The sequence below is a fragment of the Etheostoma cragini genome, chromosome 6 (assembly GCF_013103735.1).
Source record: "Etheostoma cragini isolate CJK2018 chromosome 6, CSU_Ecrag_1.0, whole genome shotgun sequence".
NCBI classification, from domain to species: domain Eukaryota; kingdom Metazoa; phylum Chordata; class Actinopteri; order Perciformes; family Percidae; genus Etheostoma; species Etheostoma cragini.
The window spans coordinates 913352-935202 of NC_048412.1; the positions used below are offsets into that span (position 1 = coordinate 913352).

Below are 21851 nucleotides of genomic sequence, written 5' to 3' on the forward strand. Positions count from 1 at the left end.
CCCCCCCCCCCCCAGTGTGTGCTAACTGCTTATTAAGAGCAATGCCAAGTGGAAATGCAAAGCTTTACACACACACAGTAACATTTCAGACCTCCTCTCCATCAGCCACCGCATTCGGCGTTCACAAAGAAAATGGCTCCAGTTATGATAAAAGAGTTACATAACATCAATACATTCACTATATTGATAGTGACAAATAATTTAGTAACACAAACTGCACGTGCTCCCTTAGGCTACATTTGGTTTGGAGTTATGAGCCAGAAGCACACAAGAGTTTTTATCTCCAGCAGAAGAACTAATCTCGGTTTAAACTAACACGCCAAAGTCTCATATCTCATCAGCATTCTGGTATACTGGGCATAAACGAGGCAGCGCGGAGCCCGCTGCTGGTAGTTGCCATGGTAATGTTAGTAGCTAAGTCTAAAGAGAACGAGACGTCGTGGGCCAATCAGGGAGAGAAAAATTAGAGTCCGTTTCAGTGTTCCAAAGGTCTCCGTGGGTGCTAGTGCCAGTGTTGAAAGTAGAAGTCCCGTCCTGTTACATTTACTACACACACCGTGTTAAGTGACTGGCAGTTAGAATCTTCAGCTCATGTGACAGGAAGTAGCCAGCTTTGGGAGTAATGTGCATACAAACGTGTGTCTTACTCGGGACCCCTGGCTATCGCTTCTGTTGGTCATGGATAGTTGTACGCACTACTGTAATTGTTGAGATCTCAGAACATCGCTAAAAATAGTTCCAACTGAACAAGAAACACGAGTGTCCAGACGGACTGACAGCTCGCCTTTATTTTCCCCGTCAGCTAAGCTTCACTAGCTGTCGCTGACATCCTGATCCTCGACTGCTTGTTTCTGGTCCCATCTGATCTATTCTTAGTAGTTACTTTGCAGAGTACACTGTTATCTATAAGACCCGGAGCAACAGAAATAAAAACAAAGTAATATTAATAAACTGTAGTTTTTCTTTGAGGAGAGAAGTCAGCTTCACATCTGAAGAGGCATTTTTTAAGGAAACCCAATGACTGCTGCTAACACTGAGGGAAAACTAAAGATTACTTCTTAAAATAAGAAGATGGGTTCTGGGTACATTTGGAGTGAATTGAGCCACCATATCCATATACAACACTCATGTATTTTTAATTTGATGTGATTAGCATCTCTTTAGCATAAGTTCCAGACCCGGATGGGCCAAATGATGCTTCAAGCCATTTGCCTGATTAAACAGACACATGAAACATGGACAGCAGTAGGTGATAGCTGGAGTTTATGCGTATATGTACGTGTACGTATGCATATACGCACATACAGTATCTGTATGTCTGCATTATAAAAAAAGTGAAGAATGAAGGTAGAAAAAGGATGTAGTACAAGAAAAGTAGTTTTAACTTCCTTCCTATTACTAATCCACGGAGGGGAATGGAGGAAAAAAACGTATACACTGTACATGTATATACTGTACATGTATACGCTGTACATGTATATGCTGAACATATACATACTGTACATGTACATACTGTACATGTATATGCTGTACATGTATATGCTGTACATGTATATGTTGTACCTGTACTGGGGATAAACACTAAACTCGAGATCTCAACTTTCAAATTTTTATTCTCCATGTCTAAGTCAAGATTTTGCAAATAAAACTTGAGATCTTCCAAAACAAAGTCGAGATCATGCAAAAGTGTTTGTCCCATATACAAGTTTTTTTTAAAGGTATTCCCCCCCCCTCCATGTCCCCTCCAGGGCTCAGTACTAATCCTTACTGAGTCACTTACAATAATTTTAAAGTTATGTTTGTTGAGGAAATTAGTTTTGGGTTTTTCTTCCTTGTTCTGAAATGTTCATAACCATAACATTTTCAAAATGACCTCAACTAAAGCCCATACCAAACTGATGAAAAACATGATTTCTCTTAAAATAGATAGAAATTAATGAAACTAAGAGCCACAACAGAACCTGTTTTATCACTGAACTATCCAGGAGAATGAAGGATGTCTACTGTTTATATCACTGGAACTAGAGTAGCCAGTAGCTCTCTCCTACTCTATTCAATGAGTGAGTTCACTTTCTTTAATTCCCAGATACTTTAGTCACCACGCATATTTCTCATTTCTTCCTGTAATTAAACCTCTATGACTCCTGAATGTCAGTCCCAAGTTAACCCTTGAGTGGTATTCAGGCGTGTGGGAGCCGTTTTCATTGTTTGCTAAAAGAAACATGCTGCTATGTATGACTTCCTCTAAGTCAAACTCATTGGCCTTGGCTCATTTTCTGTGAAGATAATAACTTGTTTTCTATTACTGCACACGGTTTTTTTTACTTTTTCTTATTATGGTAACTGAGCTAAAGTAAACATCTGTTAAGTATTTCTACGTAAGTTGTTATGTCTGTGTTGATTTAAAAGCCTAATAAGGTGGTGGCTCCAGCTGACCCGGGGACATCGGTGGGGTAACAAAATACCAGACAAGGGTTAAGACTTTGTTGTGTGAATGTATGCCTGACACCAAATCTAAATCACTATAGATTGTAAAAACACTGAAGCAGTCCCTGTTTCCAAAGTCAACTACAACTACAGAACTAGAACTATCTGACGCTGGCCAGTTATTCACAGAAATGACACAAAGCTGTAAGATGGATCCAACGATGATCATAGAAAGCTGTTGTTTGAGTGGATTCATCTTTTAATCTGTTTACTGAAGGACAGAGTATTCACTTTCTATCTGCTCCAACATTATAAACCTAATAGGAAACTGCTGCCGCCATGGCAACCCTTTCCTCTCCCTCATGTTTCTCCCTTCTGCTCTGGGTCAGTAGGTTGTGGGCGTGGCTTATTTTGCAGGCTGTGCCAGGTGTGCCAGTACTTAAAGGGGAATTCCGGTCAATTTCAATACATAGTTAGTTTTTTCTTATGTGGAGGTCTGTCAGTAGAGAGAACAATTAAACCAATCGGTGCTGTCTACACAGAGTTATCCTCCTGCTAGAGTTAGAACCCAACAGGCCCAACAGGGAAAGTTTTGAACATGTTTTTAGCCTCTAAACATGTTCAAAATGTAATTGTGCTTGCCCATGTGCAGGTATTACTTCTGAGTGAACACAGTGAATCGGAGTGCAGTAGATGTGACAGAGAGGCAGAAAAGTCGTGTTGATTCAGCCAGTGCACATACCTCTGTTTATTACCTGTTTTCCGGTGAAGTCCACACTAGTCAAAAAACGCCTTTCTGTCACATCTCCAGTAGTCAGGTTCAGTGTGTTCACTTGGAAGGAATCACTTCACATGGCGAGGCACTTTTAATGCCATTTTCAACATGTTAAGAGGCTAAAAACCCATTTGAAACGTGCCCTGTGAACCCTGTTGGGTGCTAACTCTAGCAACAGGAGAACTCGGTGTAGGCAGCACCGATTGGTTTCGTTGTTCTCTCTACTGACAGACCTCCACATTTACAAAGAGAGCTTCATATTGAAATTGACTGGCATTGTCCTTTAAGGCCGGCTCTGTGACCCACTCGCTGCCAGATCCTTCAGTCTAGCAGCTTGGTATAGATGTAGAGCCGGCCACACTGTGTAGTTCTATCTCTTGGTGTTCTAGCTCGTGTTGCAGTCTGCCGTGCTTGCTTGTGCTCACACTTCCTGTTACCCCTACCTGCCTGCCTGCTTCTCTCTGGATGGAAGGAAGTTATCCACTGTTTGGAATCGTTTGTTGGACTCTGGGGAACGCCATTACCACATGGTGGACGCCACAAACTAAAGACACTGGTTCACTGGTACACCCTCTGAAGAGTTCACTGCACCCACCACACACCTCTGGGTCCCCTTGACACAACACCCACGTGCCCCTTGCACTTTTAACTGTATATGGATTTATCTTTATTAAATCTCTTAAATGTATTTCCTGTGTGTCACGTTGGGGTCCATGTCACTGCATGACTTTAGTTTCTTTCCAACTTCTAAACATTTTCCAAAAAATCCCTAAATCATCAGGATCCCATTTATAACTCTGTTTATCTCTGTAGTACTAGCCACGATCGACTCCAACACTGGAGATACTGACAAGTAATAACAAACTAATCTGTTACCATGTGGCTTCCTGCCAAACAACAATTAAAGCTGAGGAACCAAGGGAATCGATTTCTGTAGCCCCTAGACGCCTGGATTAAAAATCACATAATGGAAGAAATTCAATTTCAAGGAAAAGGGCAATACAGGCACTAAATGTACGCTGTAGGCAGTGATATTAAAAAGCAATCAAGACTTTTTGAAATACAACACCAGTTCCATGGACTTAAGGATCGAGAGGCAAAAGGTGGGTGGCTGGCTCGGTGGGGTGACATGCATTAGAGCAAATAAATACATATTCAACACACAGCTGGCAAACATGAGATGGATTTGATACAATGTAGTACTAAAACGTAACCCCTGTTCTGTATGCATCACAAGATGTCGTAAAGCTTTGCAATCAACGCCAGCAATGGGAAGTACTTGTTGAAACAACAGAAGCGCTTTAATCTGAAAGCCTAATGTTTGATTAAACTTCACAACCTGTAAATACACGGGCTTGATGATTGAAACCATTTAAGGAAACCAACTCCAGCGCCGGTGGGAATTAGGCCTCGGCTGTCTGTTTTAATTTTCTCAGAGAATTAGCGTCTAATTTTCACGAACAGGAGACTCTGTGAGTCCTGCCTCTGAGGTGTGAGGAAAAGCAGCCTGGCGCAGATGCTGCGGCGCGCCTAATTAGATGCTGCACCAATTAATTACCTTTTATTAAACATGTTTTGCATTTGGACGTTAGCACGTACAAAAGAGGCGAGGGGATTAAGGGTGGAGGCAGGTCACCAATAGGGGGACAGCACAGTCCATTCCTTCTTTCGTCCACCACAGAGAGCTACAGGCAGCCTAGTCCAACATGTCCAGACCCTCCTCCACAGGGCTGCAGAGGAAGGTCTGGCTAGTCCACACAGCATTACTGGATGGGAGAAAACTGTGCTCGGGTTTATCGGCATGTCTTTAACCCTTGTGTTGTCTTCCCGTCAAAATTGAACATTGACACTTTTGTTGATGCTTTTTATCAATGTTTTTAACTTTTTCTTACGATTTTGTCCCTTTTTCAACACTTATTTACAATGTTTGTTACTTACTAAGTAACACTAACTTATTAACTTTAGTTAGGAGTTATTTTTGCAATTCATGGTCAATAAACCTAATTAGGCTTTTAGGAAATTCCACCTAGTGTTTGAGTTAGAAAAGGAGAATCAGGAATTATTTAGACTAAAATTAAAGGAATAGATGTTGATGATGCGTTGTGTGGAATCAATCATGTTATTTTGGGTAATTAAAAAGAACATTTATATAGGAAAACGGGTCAATTTGACCTGAGGACAACATGAGGGTTAAACCAATCACAATTGTCTTGGGCAGAGCTAAGCACCGGATACAATAAAGGGGCCTCTTTAAAATAGTCCCAGGAAGGAAATTGTTTTGGTGGAATATGTGCACGTTCAGAAGTGGTTTTAGTCATCAACAGAGAACTCAGATTGGAAAGATAGTATAGCTAGCTGTCTGGATTTACCCTGCAGAGATCTGAGGACCAGGTAACCATAGTCCTCAGATTGGACAGATAGTCTAGCTATGTGTCTGGATTTACCCTGCAGAGATCTGAGGACCAGGTCACCATAGTCCACAGATTGGACAGATAGTCTAGCTAGCTGTCTGGATTTACTCTGCAGAGATCTGAGGACCAGGTCACCATAGTCCACAGATTGGACAGATAGTCTAGCTAGCTGTCTGGATTTACCCTGCAGATTCCTCAGAAATCCATCAGAGGTTAGATCGCCAACAAAAAGAGGAATATAACGCATATCCGGGCAAAGACGAGTGACATGAATCTCCGTGGATACAGAATACAAACAGCCCAATCAAACAAGATCAGCACAAACATGAGACACCTCCTTTCTACGGAGCAAAAGAAAACTGACATGGTTATCAAAAGAAACGATGGAGGTATTTAGACAACCAAGGAGATGTAACCATTTGCTAGCTAGCTAGACACTAGCTAGCATGCTACTAGTTAGCAAGGTTTGGCTAATTGATTGTTGGATTTGTGAGATCTCGCAAATAAAAAACAAGATATCGTAAATAAAACTTGATTTCTAAAGATCTGGCAAACGGGTTAGTCCCCCAGTACATTTTCCTCCATGTCCCCTCCGGGGCTCCGTACATTTCAAACCTGTCCAATCAACTTTGGATAACTTCACCAACAACTAACAAGCCTAAGCAGCCTCAACATTTCACATCCACAATGTCCATCTGCACTGTCAAATGTAGCTAAGGCTAAAAAATGAAAATGAGAGACCTGTGTCGAGAATGTGGAGGAAACAATAAGATCCAAGGTGAGTGTGAGGGGAGATCTCACAAAACAAAATGCTTGAAGCACATATGTGATTAATATAGAAAGGAATTTATCAATTAGTTATGTTATAAATTGATCAATACATGATTTGATTAAAAGAGGCAGAGTCAGTCTTGCATATTGAAGATCAGAGATAACATAAGCCAGTTTTTATCCCCAGAAGAAAAGAACAAATATAGATATTAAAAATTAAAAAAACTACACAGCAAGAGGTGTACTACACTAGAATGGAGGAATCAAAGTAAAAATAGAAACTATACACTTGTGTTGTTCATCACAACTGTGCTAACTAGTAATCTTTATTTTTGTATTTGCACTGGTGTGAGTATTAATGTACTCCACTACTTTAGTCTTTTCACAGGTGTTGAGAAGTACTATTGCATAGGTGAAAAAGTTGTAAAAAGCCTTTTGCGTCTCCATTCACAGCTGTGTGTAAACTCTGGAAAACCTGTCCAGACTGCATTCTACAATTTTGACTATAGCGAAACACATCCCCACCTCTGACCACACTTTCTATGGTTGAGTTGCACTTTAGGTCAGGAAGAATAATAGGTGGAATAAAAAGACAATATCTTTGGCTCTCAACTTTCTTTCATTAAAAATCCAACAATGTTAGAGGAACACAGTGCCTCAATTTATCAGTGGAGTACTCTTTCACATGGCAGCTGAATTCTCGCAATATACCATATTATATCACGGGAGAATTGTGGGATCAAAAGATCACACTAAAATTCATCTTGCCAAGCTTCAAGTAATGCTTAAAGCTACTGGATCAACCCGTTCCCACTCCCGACTCCCAACAAAACCTGATGCTTGTTCAGTGTCTCTGTGCTACAGACTGACGCAAAAAATCCCCCTTTAGCGCCTGAATGGAACGCAGCTCAACCACGCCGCTGGAAGTGTTAAAAGCAACAACGGCAGAGTAGTAAGATAGACCAAAATGAGGTTGGTTGGGGGGGTGGATGGGTCAAACAACACAGGACTTTGACCCAGGACACCCGGGTTCATGTCCTGTTCTTGTCCCCCGTTTCAGTGAAAGGTATATTTACTACCCCACCAACAGTCTTTTCTTGAACTTAACTGTCTTGTGCTGCATGTTACTACGTCTCAACCCAGAGTGTCAAAAAAGTCCAAAGAGTCCTAAAGGAGACTTTCAGCGTGAATAACAAAGGCACATGACCAAGCGTCCGTATTTTATGCTCTTGAAGTAAGACCAAAACCACTCCCAGCATTCACTGCGAGTTTGATTTGCTGATGAAGGCTGGGAGTAAAGCTAAGTTTAACTACAAGGCGTTGACATTTGTCAGTTCACTCTACTGTTCACACTACACAACTTTCTGTCTTGTTGTCTAGCTTTCACACTACCCGACTGACCGGCGACATGAGGTCACACACTGCTAGATCTTTTACCAAGAGGAATCCCAGAACCTGGTCTCCAGGTCTCACGAAAACACGCAACAGACAAACTGCAAGTCCGTCAGTTCAATTATACTTTCTTTGGCTCATTTTATTTAGTTATACTGTTACTTTACTCATGTGTGTCATCAAACAGTTTAGATCAGTGCTGTCTGAGCCTGGTTTATCATGCATTACTAAGAGTCAGATTGAGGGCCCCCTTGAAGTCCTGATGGTCAGACAATGTACCTACCCTGTCTCTACAAATTACTCAATCAGACGCAGAATACACACACTGTAGATGCAATCATGACACGGCCATGATGACCTTTCACACACACAAGCCCACACCTTTTAAGTAAATAGAAAATATTAATGCTACTGCTGTGCAACTATTATGTGTTATTGTTGAAAGAGTCAGTTCATCTAAAAGCATTCCAGAAATTGGAGGAAGTAAGGTGTTATGTTCTATCTAGCTACATTGCAAGGTCAAAAGTGGAAAAATTAGGTAAATAGGCAGGAAGTAATATTAAGCCAATCATAGGTGCTTGCTAGAGGATTCAGCAGATTTGGCAATGGGCAAGGCTGGTAGCCATACAATAAGAAGAGGGGTGGTTGGGGGGGGGCAGGTATCTTTTACCCAATCACTGATGACATGGAAGGGGGCTTCTGAGACTGATGTGTTCCTGATTGGAGAGCCCTGAGTGAGAGAGAGGGGATTCTGTGCAAACTCAAACATGACATATCAGACAGCAAAAACAAGTACAGTTGAACAGAGAGATCATTAAAGAAAGCAAACATTTTCAGAGAGAGAAAGAAAATAACATTTGAATGCACCAACAATGCCAATGGAGACGGAACAGCCTGCGGGGTAAAGGGGAGCAGGGCCCATGTGGTGTGCTCTGTGGTTTAGCAGCAGCCCAATGCGTTTTTTAGACTCAACTTTTCAGTAGTTATTGACAGTGTTAATGCTTTAAATGTAATGTGTTCTTTACCTATTACCGTTTGCCAAAAAAAACCTACATCAACAATGTGTAAAGAAACCTTTTAGTTGCAGGTTTTCCTAAATCAAACATTTTAGGGAGCACTCCAACATTTTGGAAAATAAGCTTGTTTGATGCCAAACCCACAACCAGATTAGGCAATTCATAATTGCTGGGAAGTGTTTAGAGCCTAATGTAAAACAGCAGGAAGCCAGGGGAGACAGACAAAAAGAAAAAAGAAAATACTTTCCAACAACCACAAAGTAACGCATGATATTTTTTGAAGCAAGCTACAAGCTAGCCAGATACATCCAAGAGAGGCGTGGATAACAGGATATTATGTATCATTACATACATTATTCCCCGGTTAACCCAGTTAACAGACATAGAAAACTCCTTCAGTAATCAGAGTATTCCTGCATGTAGCCTATACACCTTGACCAGAGTAAGATCGGTTGCAGCGTACTTGCATGCTCCAACTGCCTCACAGTCATAGTCATAGTCGTTCCCATGATACCATGCAACAAATCAGCTTTCCTGAATCTGTGGCAGCAAAGAGCCTACAGCTACCGATCATCTGTTTTACGACACCCAGGGGTTGGCCAAACAAAATATCCAGGGCTGACAACGCTGTGTCTTTGCAAAAACTAGAGGGACCAAGTCGCTGGCTAACATTAGTTAGCTTACAAGGTTAGCTTGCTAATTCCACCCAACACTGCTTACAGCTAAGAAGCCAACCAAAGATGTCATTCATCTGTCGAGAGCGCTGTGCATTCCTACGCTGTGACATGTGAATGGAACATTAAGTTGTTAAATTTTACTAATTTAGTGGCTGGTCAGTGTAATAATTTATAATCTATGCTCTTTATTGATCTCCTATGGGGAAATTACAATTTACACTCTGTTGTTGTCACACACTACACACTTACACACACACGCTCATGTCCTATACATGCACTAATGGAAAGATGTCAGGGCAAACTGCCGCTTAGCTTGTTTGAAAGCCATGATTCCTCTCTCTCATGGGGGAGCAAAATTCTCTGGGCGGGCAAAGCAGAGAAAGGGGAGGTAACCCTGCCCCTTATGACCTCATCAGGGGCCCATCTGAGCTTTCATTGTCTCAAAGGCAGAGCAGGATACCCAGGGCTCAGTTTACACCCATCACCATTTATAGCCACTGGGGGGCCATAGGCAGGCTGGGGGGACTCATTAATGATAAAAAAAACTCATAAAGTGAAATTTTCATGCCATGGGACCTTTAACAGCCGGAGTTTGACCTATCACAATATCTTTTAAGAAAACAAAACTTGTTGTTGGAAGGTGTATTTTTTTATCAGCTTAGCTAACTATATCTTTTGTCAGAGCTAGGTTAGCACTTTCTCTTGCGTGAGTCTGTCTGCTAATCTAGGCTAAACACATAATGGACCTGACAGTGGACTCAAATTAGACATTGACCTCTGTCTACGATTATACTGATCTTATCGTCTGATTTTAGGTAAGCCTCTAAGCAATCTAGTCTTTATTTTTAACTTTATGGGGCATTTTTAGGTTTTTATTGACAGGACAGTTGAAGAAATGAGAGGGGAGAGAGGAAGAATGACATGCAGCAAAGGGCCGCAGGTCGGAGTCAGACCCGGGTCCACTGAGTCGAGGAGTAAACATCTACTGTATATATGGGCACCAGCTTTACCAACTGACTATCCGGGCCAGTTGAGTCTTTTTTTAATCGGAAATGTTGGAGTGTTCATTCTATAAAAGGCTACAAATAGTCCTGTACTTTAAAGCGGCAAACTGGTTTGTCAAGTTAACTCCATCTCTTATCTCTCGAACTAAATGGAATAACAACAACCTACAAGTGTGTTATTTCTGTAGCTCTGGCCATAGGTTATATTGATAATGGCCAAAGTAAGTGTTGGAACCTTTTTTAGCAATGTCACCACATTCCGTGATTTCAGCAGTTACATTTTTAAGTAAAATGTTATCCTAACCAACAAAACTGATGGCCAGAGCTACAAAAAACCAACCAAAATGCTGAAGAACTGTGTTTTTCCTTGAATGTGCATTGTAGTCCTTTGGCATTTTAAAGCCCTGCTTCCCTCTACTAGAAATAACAAAACAGGAGAAAAAAGACACGGATGGATTTACAGAACTTTACATCAATAGCAACACCTGCAAACAAAGAGCAGCTGGAGGAAATGTGCCACATTTGAAAACTTAAAAGAAAGCAATGAGATGAGTCATCATCTTGCTGAGTCTGTGCAGGACCAATAACCAGACAGCCATTGCCCACATCTTTCCAGTTCTTTCTAACATTCTCCTGTCCTCCAGATGCATTGACAGTCTTAGCTATATAAGAAGACACATGTTCAATTATGTCTGATTAATTCAGTCACATTTCACAATAAAACATATTTTTTTCTTTTTTCTTTGTCCTCTTTATCTTCCTGTTGTTTAAAAAGTGTCATTTTTCAACCAATTGCCAATAGCAAGTCTGAAATGAAGGCCAATGATCATTTCAGGCAAGGAGCCAATCACTGCGCTAGTCCCTCCCCTTTGGCTGAGCTATCAGGCTGGTTATAGGTCACTGTGTAAAATGGATGTGTGGTATAAGGCATACCCCGCCCTCTCCTTTAGTTTCATATCAGTAATGCCGTCTTTGGACACCAGTTTGTTAAAAACGAGAATCCCAATAACCATGTTAACCTGCCGAAGAGAAGAGGCACATGATTAAAGCAGAGCAGAGACACTTCCATTACTTCAGAACAAGCAGATCTACTCTGATGATGATGGATGGATGCTGATGATGATATTCTTCATTAAAGACGATGGCAGCATGCACATAAATGTCATATCCCAAACACACACACGCATACACACACGCACACACAGAGACAGTGAAGCTGTACTTACTGTAGGCACTGCACTGTAAATACTAAACTGTACCATCTGAAATGCTAGTGATGAAAACTATCAGGCACCCAATGAAGCATGAGACTTAAGGATGGATTGCTAACATATTAATACATTTTAGAACAAGACAGTGTGCTGAAAAGAAAACACATAACATATAAGATGTGTTAATTCAAAGGTGAGGGAGGGGGCGTCCTTGACTGTAGTGTTAATGTGTTCCACTATTACACGCCGCCAGACCTCGGAAGTACCCGAGCTAAAAATCCAACATGGCTGCTCCGTGCATCAACGTTAGTGAAAGCTGTAGTGACATACAGCTATTAGCGTCGTCTTATTTGTGTCTCACTAAATCAGTAGTGTAGTGACATGTTGGTATAAGCACCATCGTACACACAGTCCTGTCCAACTTCTTTCTGTGGACATGCTGTAACTCTGTTTCTATGCACTGCGTTGTTATCAACTGGTATTGCTAACAATAGCTAACCTGGCTAGAGCTAACCCCACGATGAAAAATACAACTTGGAAAGGGAACTCTGTGTGATGATATTCCCGGCTCCGGCTTCCAAGTTCAGTCTGTGAAAATCCCTCGTACAAGCCACTCTGGTGCTGTTCAGAATGGGGGGGGCTCCATATGGGTGCCAATCAGAGAAGTAGCTCTTTATTAGAGGAGCAGCCCGTGTAAATAAAGCTAAAATACGCTGTTTGCTTTTAGGTGGGAGAGAAGCTCTGGGACTGGAGCGAATGGATTTGATGAGAGAAACAAGGACACGTTGTCGCTGCAGACTGGTGCTGCCAGGGTTTGGTAGTGATTTCCCCCCCGAATCAGGCTGAATAGTTGAATATTAAAATTGTCTGTATGATTTTATGGTTAATGTAAGACTGTCCTAGTTGTAATTTAAACAGCAGGTGTAAAAATGGAAAAGGGAACCCTAGCTAGTAACTGCAGCAGCAGTCCATTATGAACTACACTGGTTTAACTTAGGGGGTCATTATTAATTATTAAACATACCATGGACAACTACTGAAACCACGTAAAACACTAATACTATGGTAGAGTTATCGGAGGCTTGTTATTGTTCAAACTGTGATTTTGAACAGTGATCAAACTGGAATTGAATTATGTTTTAATATGGGAATTTAACTAACACTTATCAGCCAACAGGAAGTTAGTTTTCTTCTTATGGTAATGGTATAAAAGATTAAATAATGGTTGTCTGTGTTACAAATACAGGGTGCTTAAATAACTTATTATTTAATATTTTTTTCTTCAACCTTTATTGCCAACATTGTAAAATAAACCATGTATACTGTGCTTATTGAAGGTTTTGATCATGTTTTTAAGCAGATGATGCCCAAAAACAAACCTGATACACTAGTAATACGTCAATAAATTAGCATAAATAATATAAAAGAGTTAGGAAAAGAGGAGGTGTATAAGGAAAAGAAGGAGAGGAAAGGAGGCCGTAAATGAGGAACGGATGAGGAAGGGAGGGAAGAATGATAAAGGTAGGGAAGGAAGATGGAAGGTAAATGTGGAAAAAGGAAAAGGAAAAGGCAGAAGTGAAAGGGGGAAGTAAGAAAATTAAGATGGAGACAGGCAAGAAAAATAAAGGAGGAGTTGACAAGGAAAGGATGAAGCAGAAAAGTAAAGGAGGAAGGTGACAAGCAAAGGAAGAAGCATGGAAATAAAGAAGGAAGTAGACAAGGAAAATATAAGGCAGGGAAGTAAAGGAGGAAGTAGACAATGAAAGAAGAAGACTGGAAAGAAAAGGAGGAAGTAGACAAGGAAAGGATGAGGTAGGGAAGTAAAGGTAGAAGTAGACAAGGAAAGGAGGAGGCAGGGAAGTAAAGAACAAAGTAAGCAAGGGAAGAAGGAGGTGGCGAAGAAAAGGAGGAAGCAGGGAAGATAAACTCAACAACAAGAAGGAGACATGGTTTTTAACTTGGCAGTGTTCTTATTAGTTTACTCTTAAACTGAAGTACTTTTCTTAGACATACTGTACATACTGCATTATTTTATCCACTGTGATAGGTACGAATGACGAGGTAACACCTTGAACGTGGAATGTTGAACACCGTTATTTGTCATTGTCATATGTTTCTGAGAGTTTTATTTAAAAGGACTGGCTGCTAGATGCTTTGCCATTTTAATTTTGTGTTTTATTTGATCTTCTGTTTTTATTATCCATTGCATCATATTTTTTATTATTTTTTATAAAAAAACAGTTAAGGTTGTTAACATTATTCCTGTTCTAAATCCGTGCATAGACATATGCAGAATAAATATGGTTGATTTATATGAACATGTGTTTTTTGAAGTAACTGGCAACTGTTACATGGGGCTAATGGTCGAAATCTGAATTAATGAAGAGGTTTTAAAAGAAAACCAAGAAAAACAAGTGTAGAGGAAAGAGGATATACCAAGACGACAGCTGCAGCAGGTCCCACAAATGCATAGAGAAGACCTCCTTCCAGAGACAGCCAGCAGCTACACGGAGCAGGGAAACCAAACGTAGAAAGACACGATCAGAGGAAATGGAGAGGATGGAGGAGCGAGGACAACGGGGGAACAGGAAGGGTCGTACAGAGGAGGCACGGGAGGAGGTGATAGGTAGAGAACATGGCGAGAATGAGGATGGTAAAAGATATATGAGACAGAGAAAAAAGAGAGGTTAAATATGCAGCAAACATATTCCCAATTTATTTGTAATATCCCTAAAAAAGTTTAAGAGGTATATGCGGAAGATGTATTCAGATGCTCTAGATAACGTAAAAACATAAGTCCGGCATTAATATAAGTAAGTAAAAGTATGTAAGTATCGTCAGGGAAATGTGAACGTTAAAGTACATAATGCAGAAAAATCTGACAATAAAAAAACTGTTCATTGACTCAACCAAGACTTTACTCGGCCAACCATTTCAGCTCTAAACTACCTGTGGGTCTATGTACTGTTGGCTAGTTTCATTTAGAATAAAACATCGTAATATATAAATTACATGTGGTTTATGTGCAAAACTCTGAATTTGTGAAGACACTAAAGCTGTCAGATGAACGTAGTGCAGTAACTAAAGTAACTAGTAACTAAAGTAACTAGTAACTAAAGCTGTCAGATGAATGGAGGAGTAAAAAGTAGAATATTTCTCTCTGAAATATAGCGGAGTAGAAGTAGAAAGTGACATGAAAAGAAAAGAGTCAAGTAAAGTACAAGAAGCTCAACATTTGTACTGAGTGCAGTACTTGAATGTCCCGGCTGTAGTAATGCTTACTAGCTTGGTGTTCCATATCCCTTTGCCTTGGTGAATCCAACTGAGATTGCAACTACCAGTGCAGGGAGACCTGGAAAAAGGAATACAAATTAACACATGGGAGACAAGAAAGAGGAGAAGAACGATATGATGGACACCAGACGGAAGGCCCACCCCAGCCGAGACACAGGAAGCGCTTGCGTATGATGCGATTCCTGAGGCGGCCCGTCACGGCCATGTAGGACTGCCACGCCTCTGTCAGGACCCAGCAGAACGAGGACAGGAAGAAGAAATGAAGAAATGCAGCAATTAGGGTGCAAAATACCTGAAACAGAGACAAGACAGAGAAAACTAAATAAGCAACAAGTGAGATACTCAGCGAGTCAGACAGACTGCATCACTTAGGACCGTTGGAATGACTCCCTGCATGGCGAGGCCGTCCTGGACGATCTGCATCCATGCACCAACAGACCATAATCGATAATTAGATGATTCTCCATGACTCTCCGGTCTCTGCTTGTTTTGTTTTGGCCTTTTGTCTGCTGTGTTCAGACTCTGCTACATTCAGGAAGCAACATGACATCAGGACTTTGCGTAAATTTAACTTACTTAACCCTTGTGTTGTCCTCGGGTCAAATTTCACCGTTTAAAAAAAAAGTTTTTTTAGATAAGAAATATGTTGACGTTTTTTTACAACCAAATTGCCCCCCAAAAAAACTTGGATGCATGCATGTACAGTATGTTCCATGGAACCCATACAACATATACTGTGCATCCATGTTCTTCAAAGGTAAAATTAATGATTGGTTCAACTGAATTTTGTGTTGTTTCATTTAATTTCATAGCATTGACCATTCCCTGTCATCATGAGTCCTCAAGCAAATGCTAATATGGATAGAGTGATACATTGTTCCTCACCTTATTCCGCGTCTGTGTCTGTCCAATAAGAATAAGGGCATTGGAGGAGATGATGGAGAGGCAGAAGTTAATGAGGATGACTGAGCGCTCAGACCGAATGTACCTGCCGGACAACGACAAGACAGAGAAAGAAAAGAAAAAAACTGCCTCAAAAACCGCATTTTAATCCCAATATCTGGCAGAAAGATCGCAATTGGAATAGAAAAAAAGAACAACCACTGCACAGCCCAAAGCTAAATGTTTCCAGAGCCTGATGCTTTATCTCACCTCCAGACAGACACATAGATGATGATGAGCAGCAACAGTGTCAGTGAAGACACTCCACAGCCCACGATCAGCGTCACAGACGGGAGCTGTGTCTTATCCATATTCTGAAAAATAAAAGAAAGAGTCTCCATGACCTTAAGATGCAATCATGACTCATCAGCTGATCCCAGTGTTTATACCAGGCGTGTCAAACTCATTTTAGTTCATGGGCCATATTCGACTAATTTGATCTCACGTGGGCCGGACCAGTAGACCCCACCAGAAAGATCAGAATCTTGATCTGCCACAGAGGTTCTTGTTAGCTAAATAGGGGTGTGTAAAGAAATCGATTCGCATTCAATAATCGATTCTACCCCTACAGTTCAATGTTGGAAAACACTAGTTGCTGCTACTATAACAGCGTCCAAAGGCCATTGTAGGAATACAAATGATGTTAAGGATCAGGAAAGAGATAATATTCTGAGGAAAAAAAACACATACCCATACATATACAGTACATACATCATTATTGCACCAGTTATCTTGATAACAATTTAAATAAAGTATATTGTGCAGAAAGAGTCAGAGGGAAACTTTGGCCGGGCCTTGCAGATCTGCGGTGTGGACAGACTTTGACAGGAGCCGTCAGCAGATGAAGACAAAAGCAGAAAAATTCCCTGTTGACTCGATTTGTTGAGAGCTCGCCTCCTAACTGGGTCGCTCATGGTTCAAATGCAGCAGTGGACTGCATTTAGCATCGATTCAGTCTCTGATGCTTTGCAGTAGGCCAAAGTTCTCAGAGGAAAAACGCCGGTTTCCTTATTGATCTCACAAATCTTTGAGAGAATCTAAAACGCCGCTGATATATAGCAGTAAATGGACTGTATTTATATAGTGTTTTTCTAGTCTTAAAGACTACTCAAAGCACTTTTCCATCGTACAGGAACCATTCACACACATCTACACTCGGATGTGTTCCTATCCTAAAAACTGATTGCTAAACACCATCCCCATGCTACAGCACATTGTCTTAGTTGTCATAGCTACGCTGTAACATGGCAGCTGCAGCAGTGTGCATAGGTGTGTAAGGTTGTGTGTTCATGCATAAACCGATTGTAATATTTTAGTTTTTCCAATCTTACAGTAACAATCAAGTTGCTTTCTCAGATTTCTACTTTTTTTACATCAGTGACTATGTTTACATGCAGACTACTATTCCACTATAATTCTGAATATGACAATACTCCCAATTTGATACAGGTAATGTGAACAGCCTTTTCCCGTTGAAAAATCCAAATAAGGCCTTGAGGTATATAAGTATACAACCCAAATATATGTATACACCGCTTTCCGAATAGTCATCTCAATCAGGGTTTTTACAACAGTTTGTGTGTTATTTACGGCTTATCGTCAGCTCTAAGTGTTGCTATGGTTTCTGTACACAACCCAACAAGCTGGTATGCAAGCCCAAAAGAAAGCAAGGAGAAACACAGCTACCTTTAAACCTTATGAAAGACGTGGATATCAACAGGTGTTGACATGCACAAACATCGTAACGCTGACCTCTTTAAGAAGCTGGTTGAAGGAATGAGGCAAGTCTGCCACTGCTGGAAAACTTAGGAAAAAAAAATCCTATTATAAATAGCTTCACTTTCATCAGCCATGTAAACAGCTTAGTCGGAATATTGTCTTTTTTGGAATAAGGGCATAAAACAGAATAGTATGTGCATGTAAAGGCAGTCATTGATCTATGTCAAACCACTGGTCCGGTTCCTTTGGGCAGGTCAGAACGCTGCAATGGCACTCGGATGTGCACCAAAAGCAGACCAAAGACCTGCTTGAAGAGGTGGTCTCGGTACGCTTTAAATCCAACTCTGGGGCGGTTTGTTTGTGGTGAGGACAGGATCCCACCCAGAACCGCACCAACTGTACAAGTTTAAGCTAGGTTTCCTTTAGTCTGGCAGCTTAGCAGTCTGAGCTAATTTCTCCTCTAGTCAGGTAGCTTAGCACTGAGCTAATGTCTACTCCAGTCAGGTAGCTTAGCATTGAGCTAATGTCTCCTGTAGTCAGGTAGGGCTAATGTCAGTTTAATGAAATAAACTTTTTGGTTGGTGGGGGGTTGATCATGAAGAGACCCGGGACATGAGGACCCCCCCCCCCCCCATACACACACACACACACTTACTTCCCTTCTAGAATGAGATAATTGGAGTGTATAGCCTGTCTGTCTCCAGGTTTGATGTGTGTGCCAGGGCCAAGTTAATTAAATCCCTCTGATTAATCTGCACTGCAGTGAGTTCCTTCTCTAAAAGCAAAGAGAGGGTAAGGAAATTACGAGTGCAATGGAACGGAAAAGCGCCTGCTGAGACCAACTTTTACTTTCTCCTTAGCCAATGACAGCGCCCCGGCTGGGAGTCTCACGCAGCGTCCAAAACGAGAGAGCAGGCATCCCGAAATGAAGTGACCAGACTGCATTATTCCACATGAGCAGAGACAGGGACACACACGCCAGCTCCCAACACTGAGGACGTCCACAGGATGTCATTTCCTTCAGACATCTTCCACATGGAGCTGCTGCCAATATTAGCAGCAAACAAACAGGATAGTTTAAAATAGATACATCGGTATCAATTACTACCAACGGATATGTAACTGCAGAGATGGAAAGAGTACAAAAAGAATCTTCTTTAGTAAAAGTAGTATTACTTTAATGAACTTTTACTTCATTTTACTTTAAGTCTGGCTGGCCAAGAGCTAGGCTTAAATGATTTGGGGAAACATAATAATCACGACTTTTTAGCTTAGAACTGATATAGTGATTCTTCTTTTTTTTTTTCAGAAAGTGTAATGTTTATTGTACACATGAACCATGACAAAACTTATTGGCCGTACCAAACATATATTAATTTTGGTGCCTATCTCACATTGTTCTTCCCCACAAGCCTAAACATAGAGGCTTCCAGTGAGAGAAGGGAGAGCATTGCATTTCGTACAGTTTAAAACTCACAGAAGAAAGAAGCGGCGTTTGTGATGCAGTCAGCTCGTAATATTAAAAGGAGAATCAAAGTCATTATTTTTTTTTTGAAACAACAAAGTTATTTAACAATTAAATTGTGAATCGGGTGAATCGAGATAGTGATTTTATTACCATGGATCTTGCAGGTCTACCCATTTTCTTCCAAATCAAGGCACCAATCACACAAAGGGGCTCTACAACATGCTCGCTGGTTGAGATGTTATTTAGAAAATAATTGAGGAAAGTGAATAAGCATATCCAACTGAATGTTTAACTATTCTTCTAAATTGGCCATCATAAATGAACAACTCTGAATACAACATACAGCGTACATAACTGATAACTATCTTCTATAAACATCTACTTCAGCTTGGAAATAAACCAATATATATGTATATATATATATATATATATATATATATATATATACATACATATATATGTACGTCTGACTACCATAGATGCATGGTACCCCTTCATAGAGGAAACACTAATACATTTATCCTTGAATGAGTATGATGACTCCTGTTGGCCTGTAGCCTTGCCATCCTCAGTCAGTCCTGTTAACTCACTTGTTCCTCTTCAAAATGTGGGCTAATTGGCCAAAAGAGGCTTTGTCAATGCATCTATCCTGACAGCACATTCAAACTGAAGAAAAGGCTTAACGCAGGCTTACAACATCCAAAATGACACAAGCACGTTCATTCATCCTCCTCCCCCTCAGCACACACCGGTCTAGCAGTGGCAGTAAACTGGGCTCACGTTTTGGCTCTTTTGACTGCTATGCATTTTTTTATTCTCACAGAAGCCTGCAGCAAAGTTAGACTGAGCAAAATGGACACAAGAGGTGGCAGCAAGGGAGTGAGACATAGTAAGCAGAGGGAAAGCTAAAATATATCGCAGCAACCGAGGATGAAATGGTCTGATGGAATGACCGAGGGGTAGAGGAAAGAGGGATAGAAGGATGAGAGGAGCGAGAAGGTGGAAAAAATAGAGGTTGGGGTGTTTATCATGCTGGGGCTGTCGGAGGCTAGCTGCAGACAAGAGCGGCTGGGCCATTTAGAAGCTACTATGTGTTTCAGTAGGAATAATTAGCATGGCTATCTCACAAAATAACGCCCAGTAACGCTGCACTCATCATTATTAGATGATCAGTTATTATTATATGGTTCAATGCTATTGTTTCTTCCTGATACTGATTCCGATACCTTAACTTATGTATTGGCTGATACCGAGTAGGGCCGGGCAACATGGAGAAAATAAAATATCACAATATTTTTTACCAAATTCCTCAATGTCGATTCTGCAACGATAATGTAGTATTGACTGTTGGTGCTTTCACAAAATATTTACAAAATGAACATTTTAATAAATAATCATCAGTAACGTGGTTATAATGACTAAGTGGCTAAAGGCAAATAATAGAACAGTTACAACAGTCTGGTAAGTCCAGAAAAGTATACATCACTTCACTGGAATGCAGTGTTTAAAACCAGGAAAAGACAACACATATGCCATATTAGGATATTACAATATCCAAAATCTAAGAAGATATCTAGTCTCATATCACCATATTAATATAATATCGATATATCTTTATTTTTGTTTATTTGAAGATTTTTTGGGGGGCTTTTCCCCTTTACTCAGACTGATAGTGGATAGACATGAAAGGGGGAGAGAGATGGGGGGGTGACACGCAGCAAAATGCCGCAGTTCTGATTGGAACCCGGGATGCTGCCGGACTCAGCCAACATGGACCGGACACTCTTCCTGGGGGAGTTCGAGGCGCGCCCCATATCTTTATGTTTTAATAGCTGTATTCCACTATCCCCATACAGATGTGGTAGGATTTATATATTTGTTGTACGGCCTGGCTTTCTTTTATTATCCAGTTGACAGTCGGTCATAACGGAAAAATAAGTAGATGATCTTCAGGGCTAAATCACGTGTTGAATCTGTGCATAAACTGGAGTACTTTACAGTACCGATACCAGCATCTCAGGCAGTATCAGAGGCTTTTCTGATACTGGTATTGGTATGTGAACATCTCTAATGATTATTAATCTATATTCATAATTCGCTGATTTGCCTGTATCTGAATCTAAGTCAAAAAGTACCCAGCCATGCTAGCGGACGTTTAAATAAATGGATAGAAAGGCCATTGAACTGTTTGCCGTAGTCGTTGGGTACACACCAACATGCTGCTTGTTGTTAGCAGTCATGGTGACAATACGTGTCAGTGGGGACATAAACTGTGTTGCAGCTTGCTGGGGGGGGGGAGACTCCGGAACTGCGGAGAGTGAGGAGGACAGTGACATGCACTCAGTGGATGGGCATGACTGGCCTACTCATGGTTGCTTGGCAACAGTAAACAGAAATTCTCTGGTGTTACCTTCAAAAAAGACCCCTCTGTTTACTTTGTGGACAGACCCATAGATATACGTAAGGATGGAATATGAAATAATATGACTAAACATCCTGTCAACAACTTAAATGCCTTCCTGCTATAATGGCAAGTTAAAAGTTCCAACATTCAATTCTGTTTTATTTATAGTATCAAATCATAACACAAGTTATCTCGAGACACTTTATAGATAGAGCTGGTCTAGACCTCTCTATAATTTACAGGTAGAGCAGGTCTAGACCAATCTATAATTTACAGGTAGAGCAGGTCTAGACCTCTCTATAATTTACAGATAGAGCAGGTCTAGACCACTCTATAATTT

The 21851-nt window shown here is 40.8% G+C and overlaps 1 protein-coding gene across 9 annotated transcripts in view; it reads right to left on the reverse strand.

Annotated features, from left to right (window-relative positions):
• adgrb1a (adhesion G protein-coupled receptor B1a) overlaps nucleotides 1-21851 on the reverse strand; it is a 161866-nt gene that overhangs the window by 15299 nt on the left and 124716 nt on the right. For 7 of the 9 annotated variants that reach the window (XM_034874744.1, XM_034874742.1, XM_034874738.1 and 4 more), the window contains 7 exons: nucleotides 16131-16234; nucleotides 15864-15966; nucleotides 15120-15270; nucleotides 14967-15036; nucleotides 14121-14187; nucleotides 11407-11492; nucleotides 8447-8506 (listed from right to left, as the gene is read on the reverse strand). In XM_034874744.1, the coding sequence (XP_034730635.1) occupies nucleotides 8447-8506; nucleotides 11407-11492; nucleotides 14121-14187; nucleotides 14967-15036; nucleotides 15120-15270; nucleotides 15864-15966; nucleotides 16131-16234 (641 nt within the window). The remainder of the gene's footprint in view (nucleotides 1-8446; nucleotides 8507-11406; nucleotides 11493-14120; nucleotides 14188-14966; nucleotides 15037-15119; nucleotides 15271-15863; nucleotides 15967-16130; nucleotides 16235-21851) is intronic. The other 2 variants (XM_034874741.1, XM_034874739.1) reach the window with 1 other exon arrangement.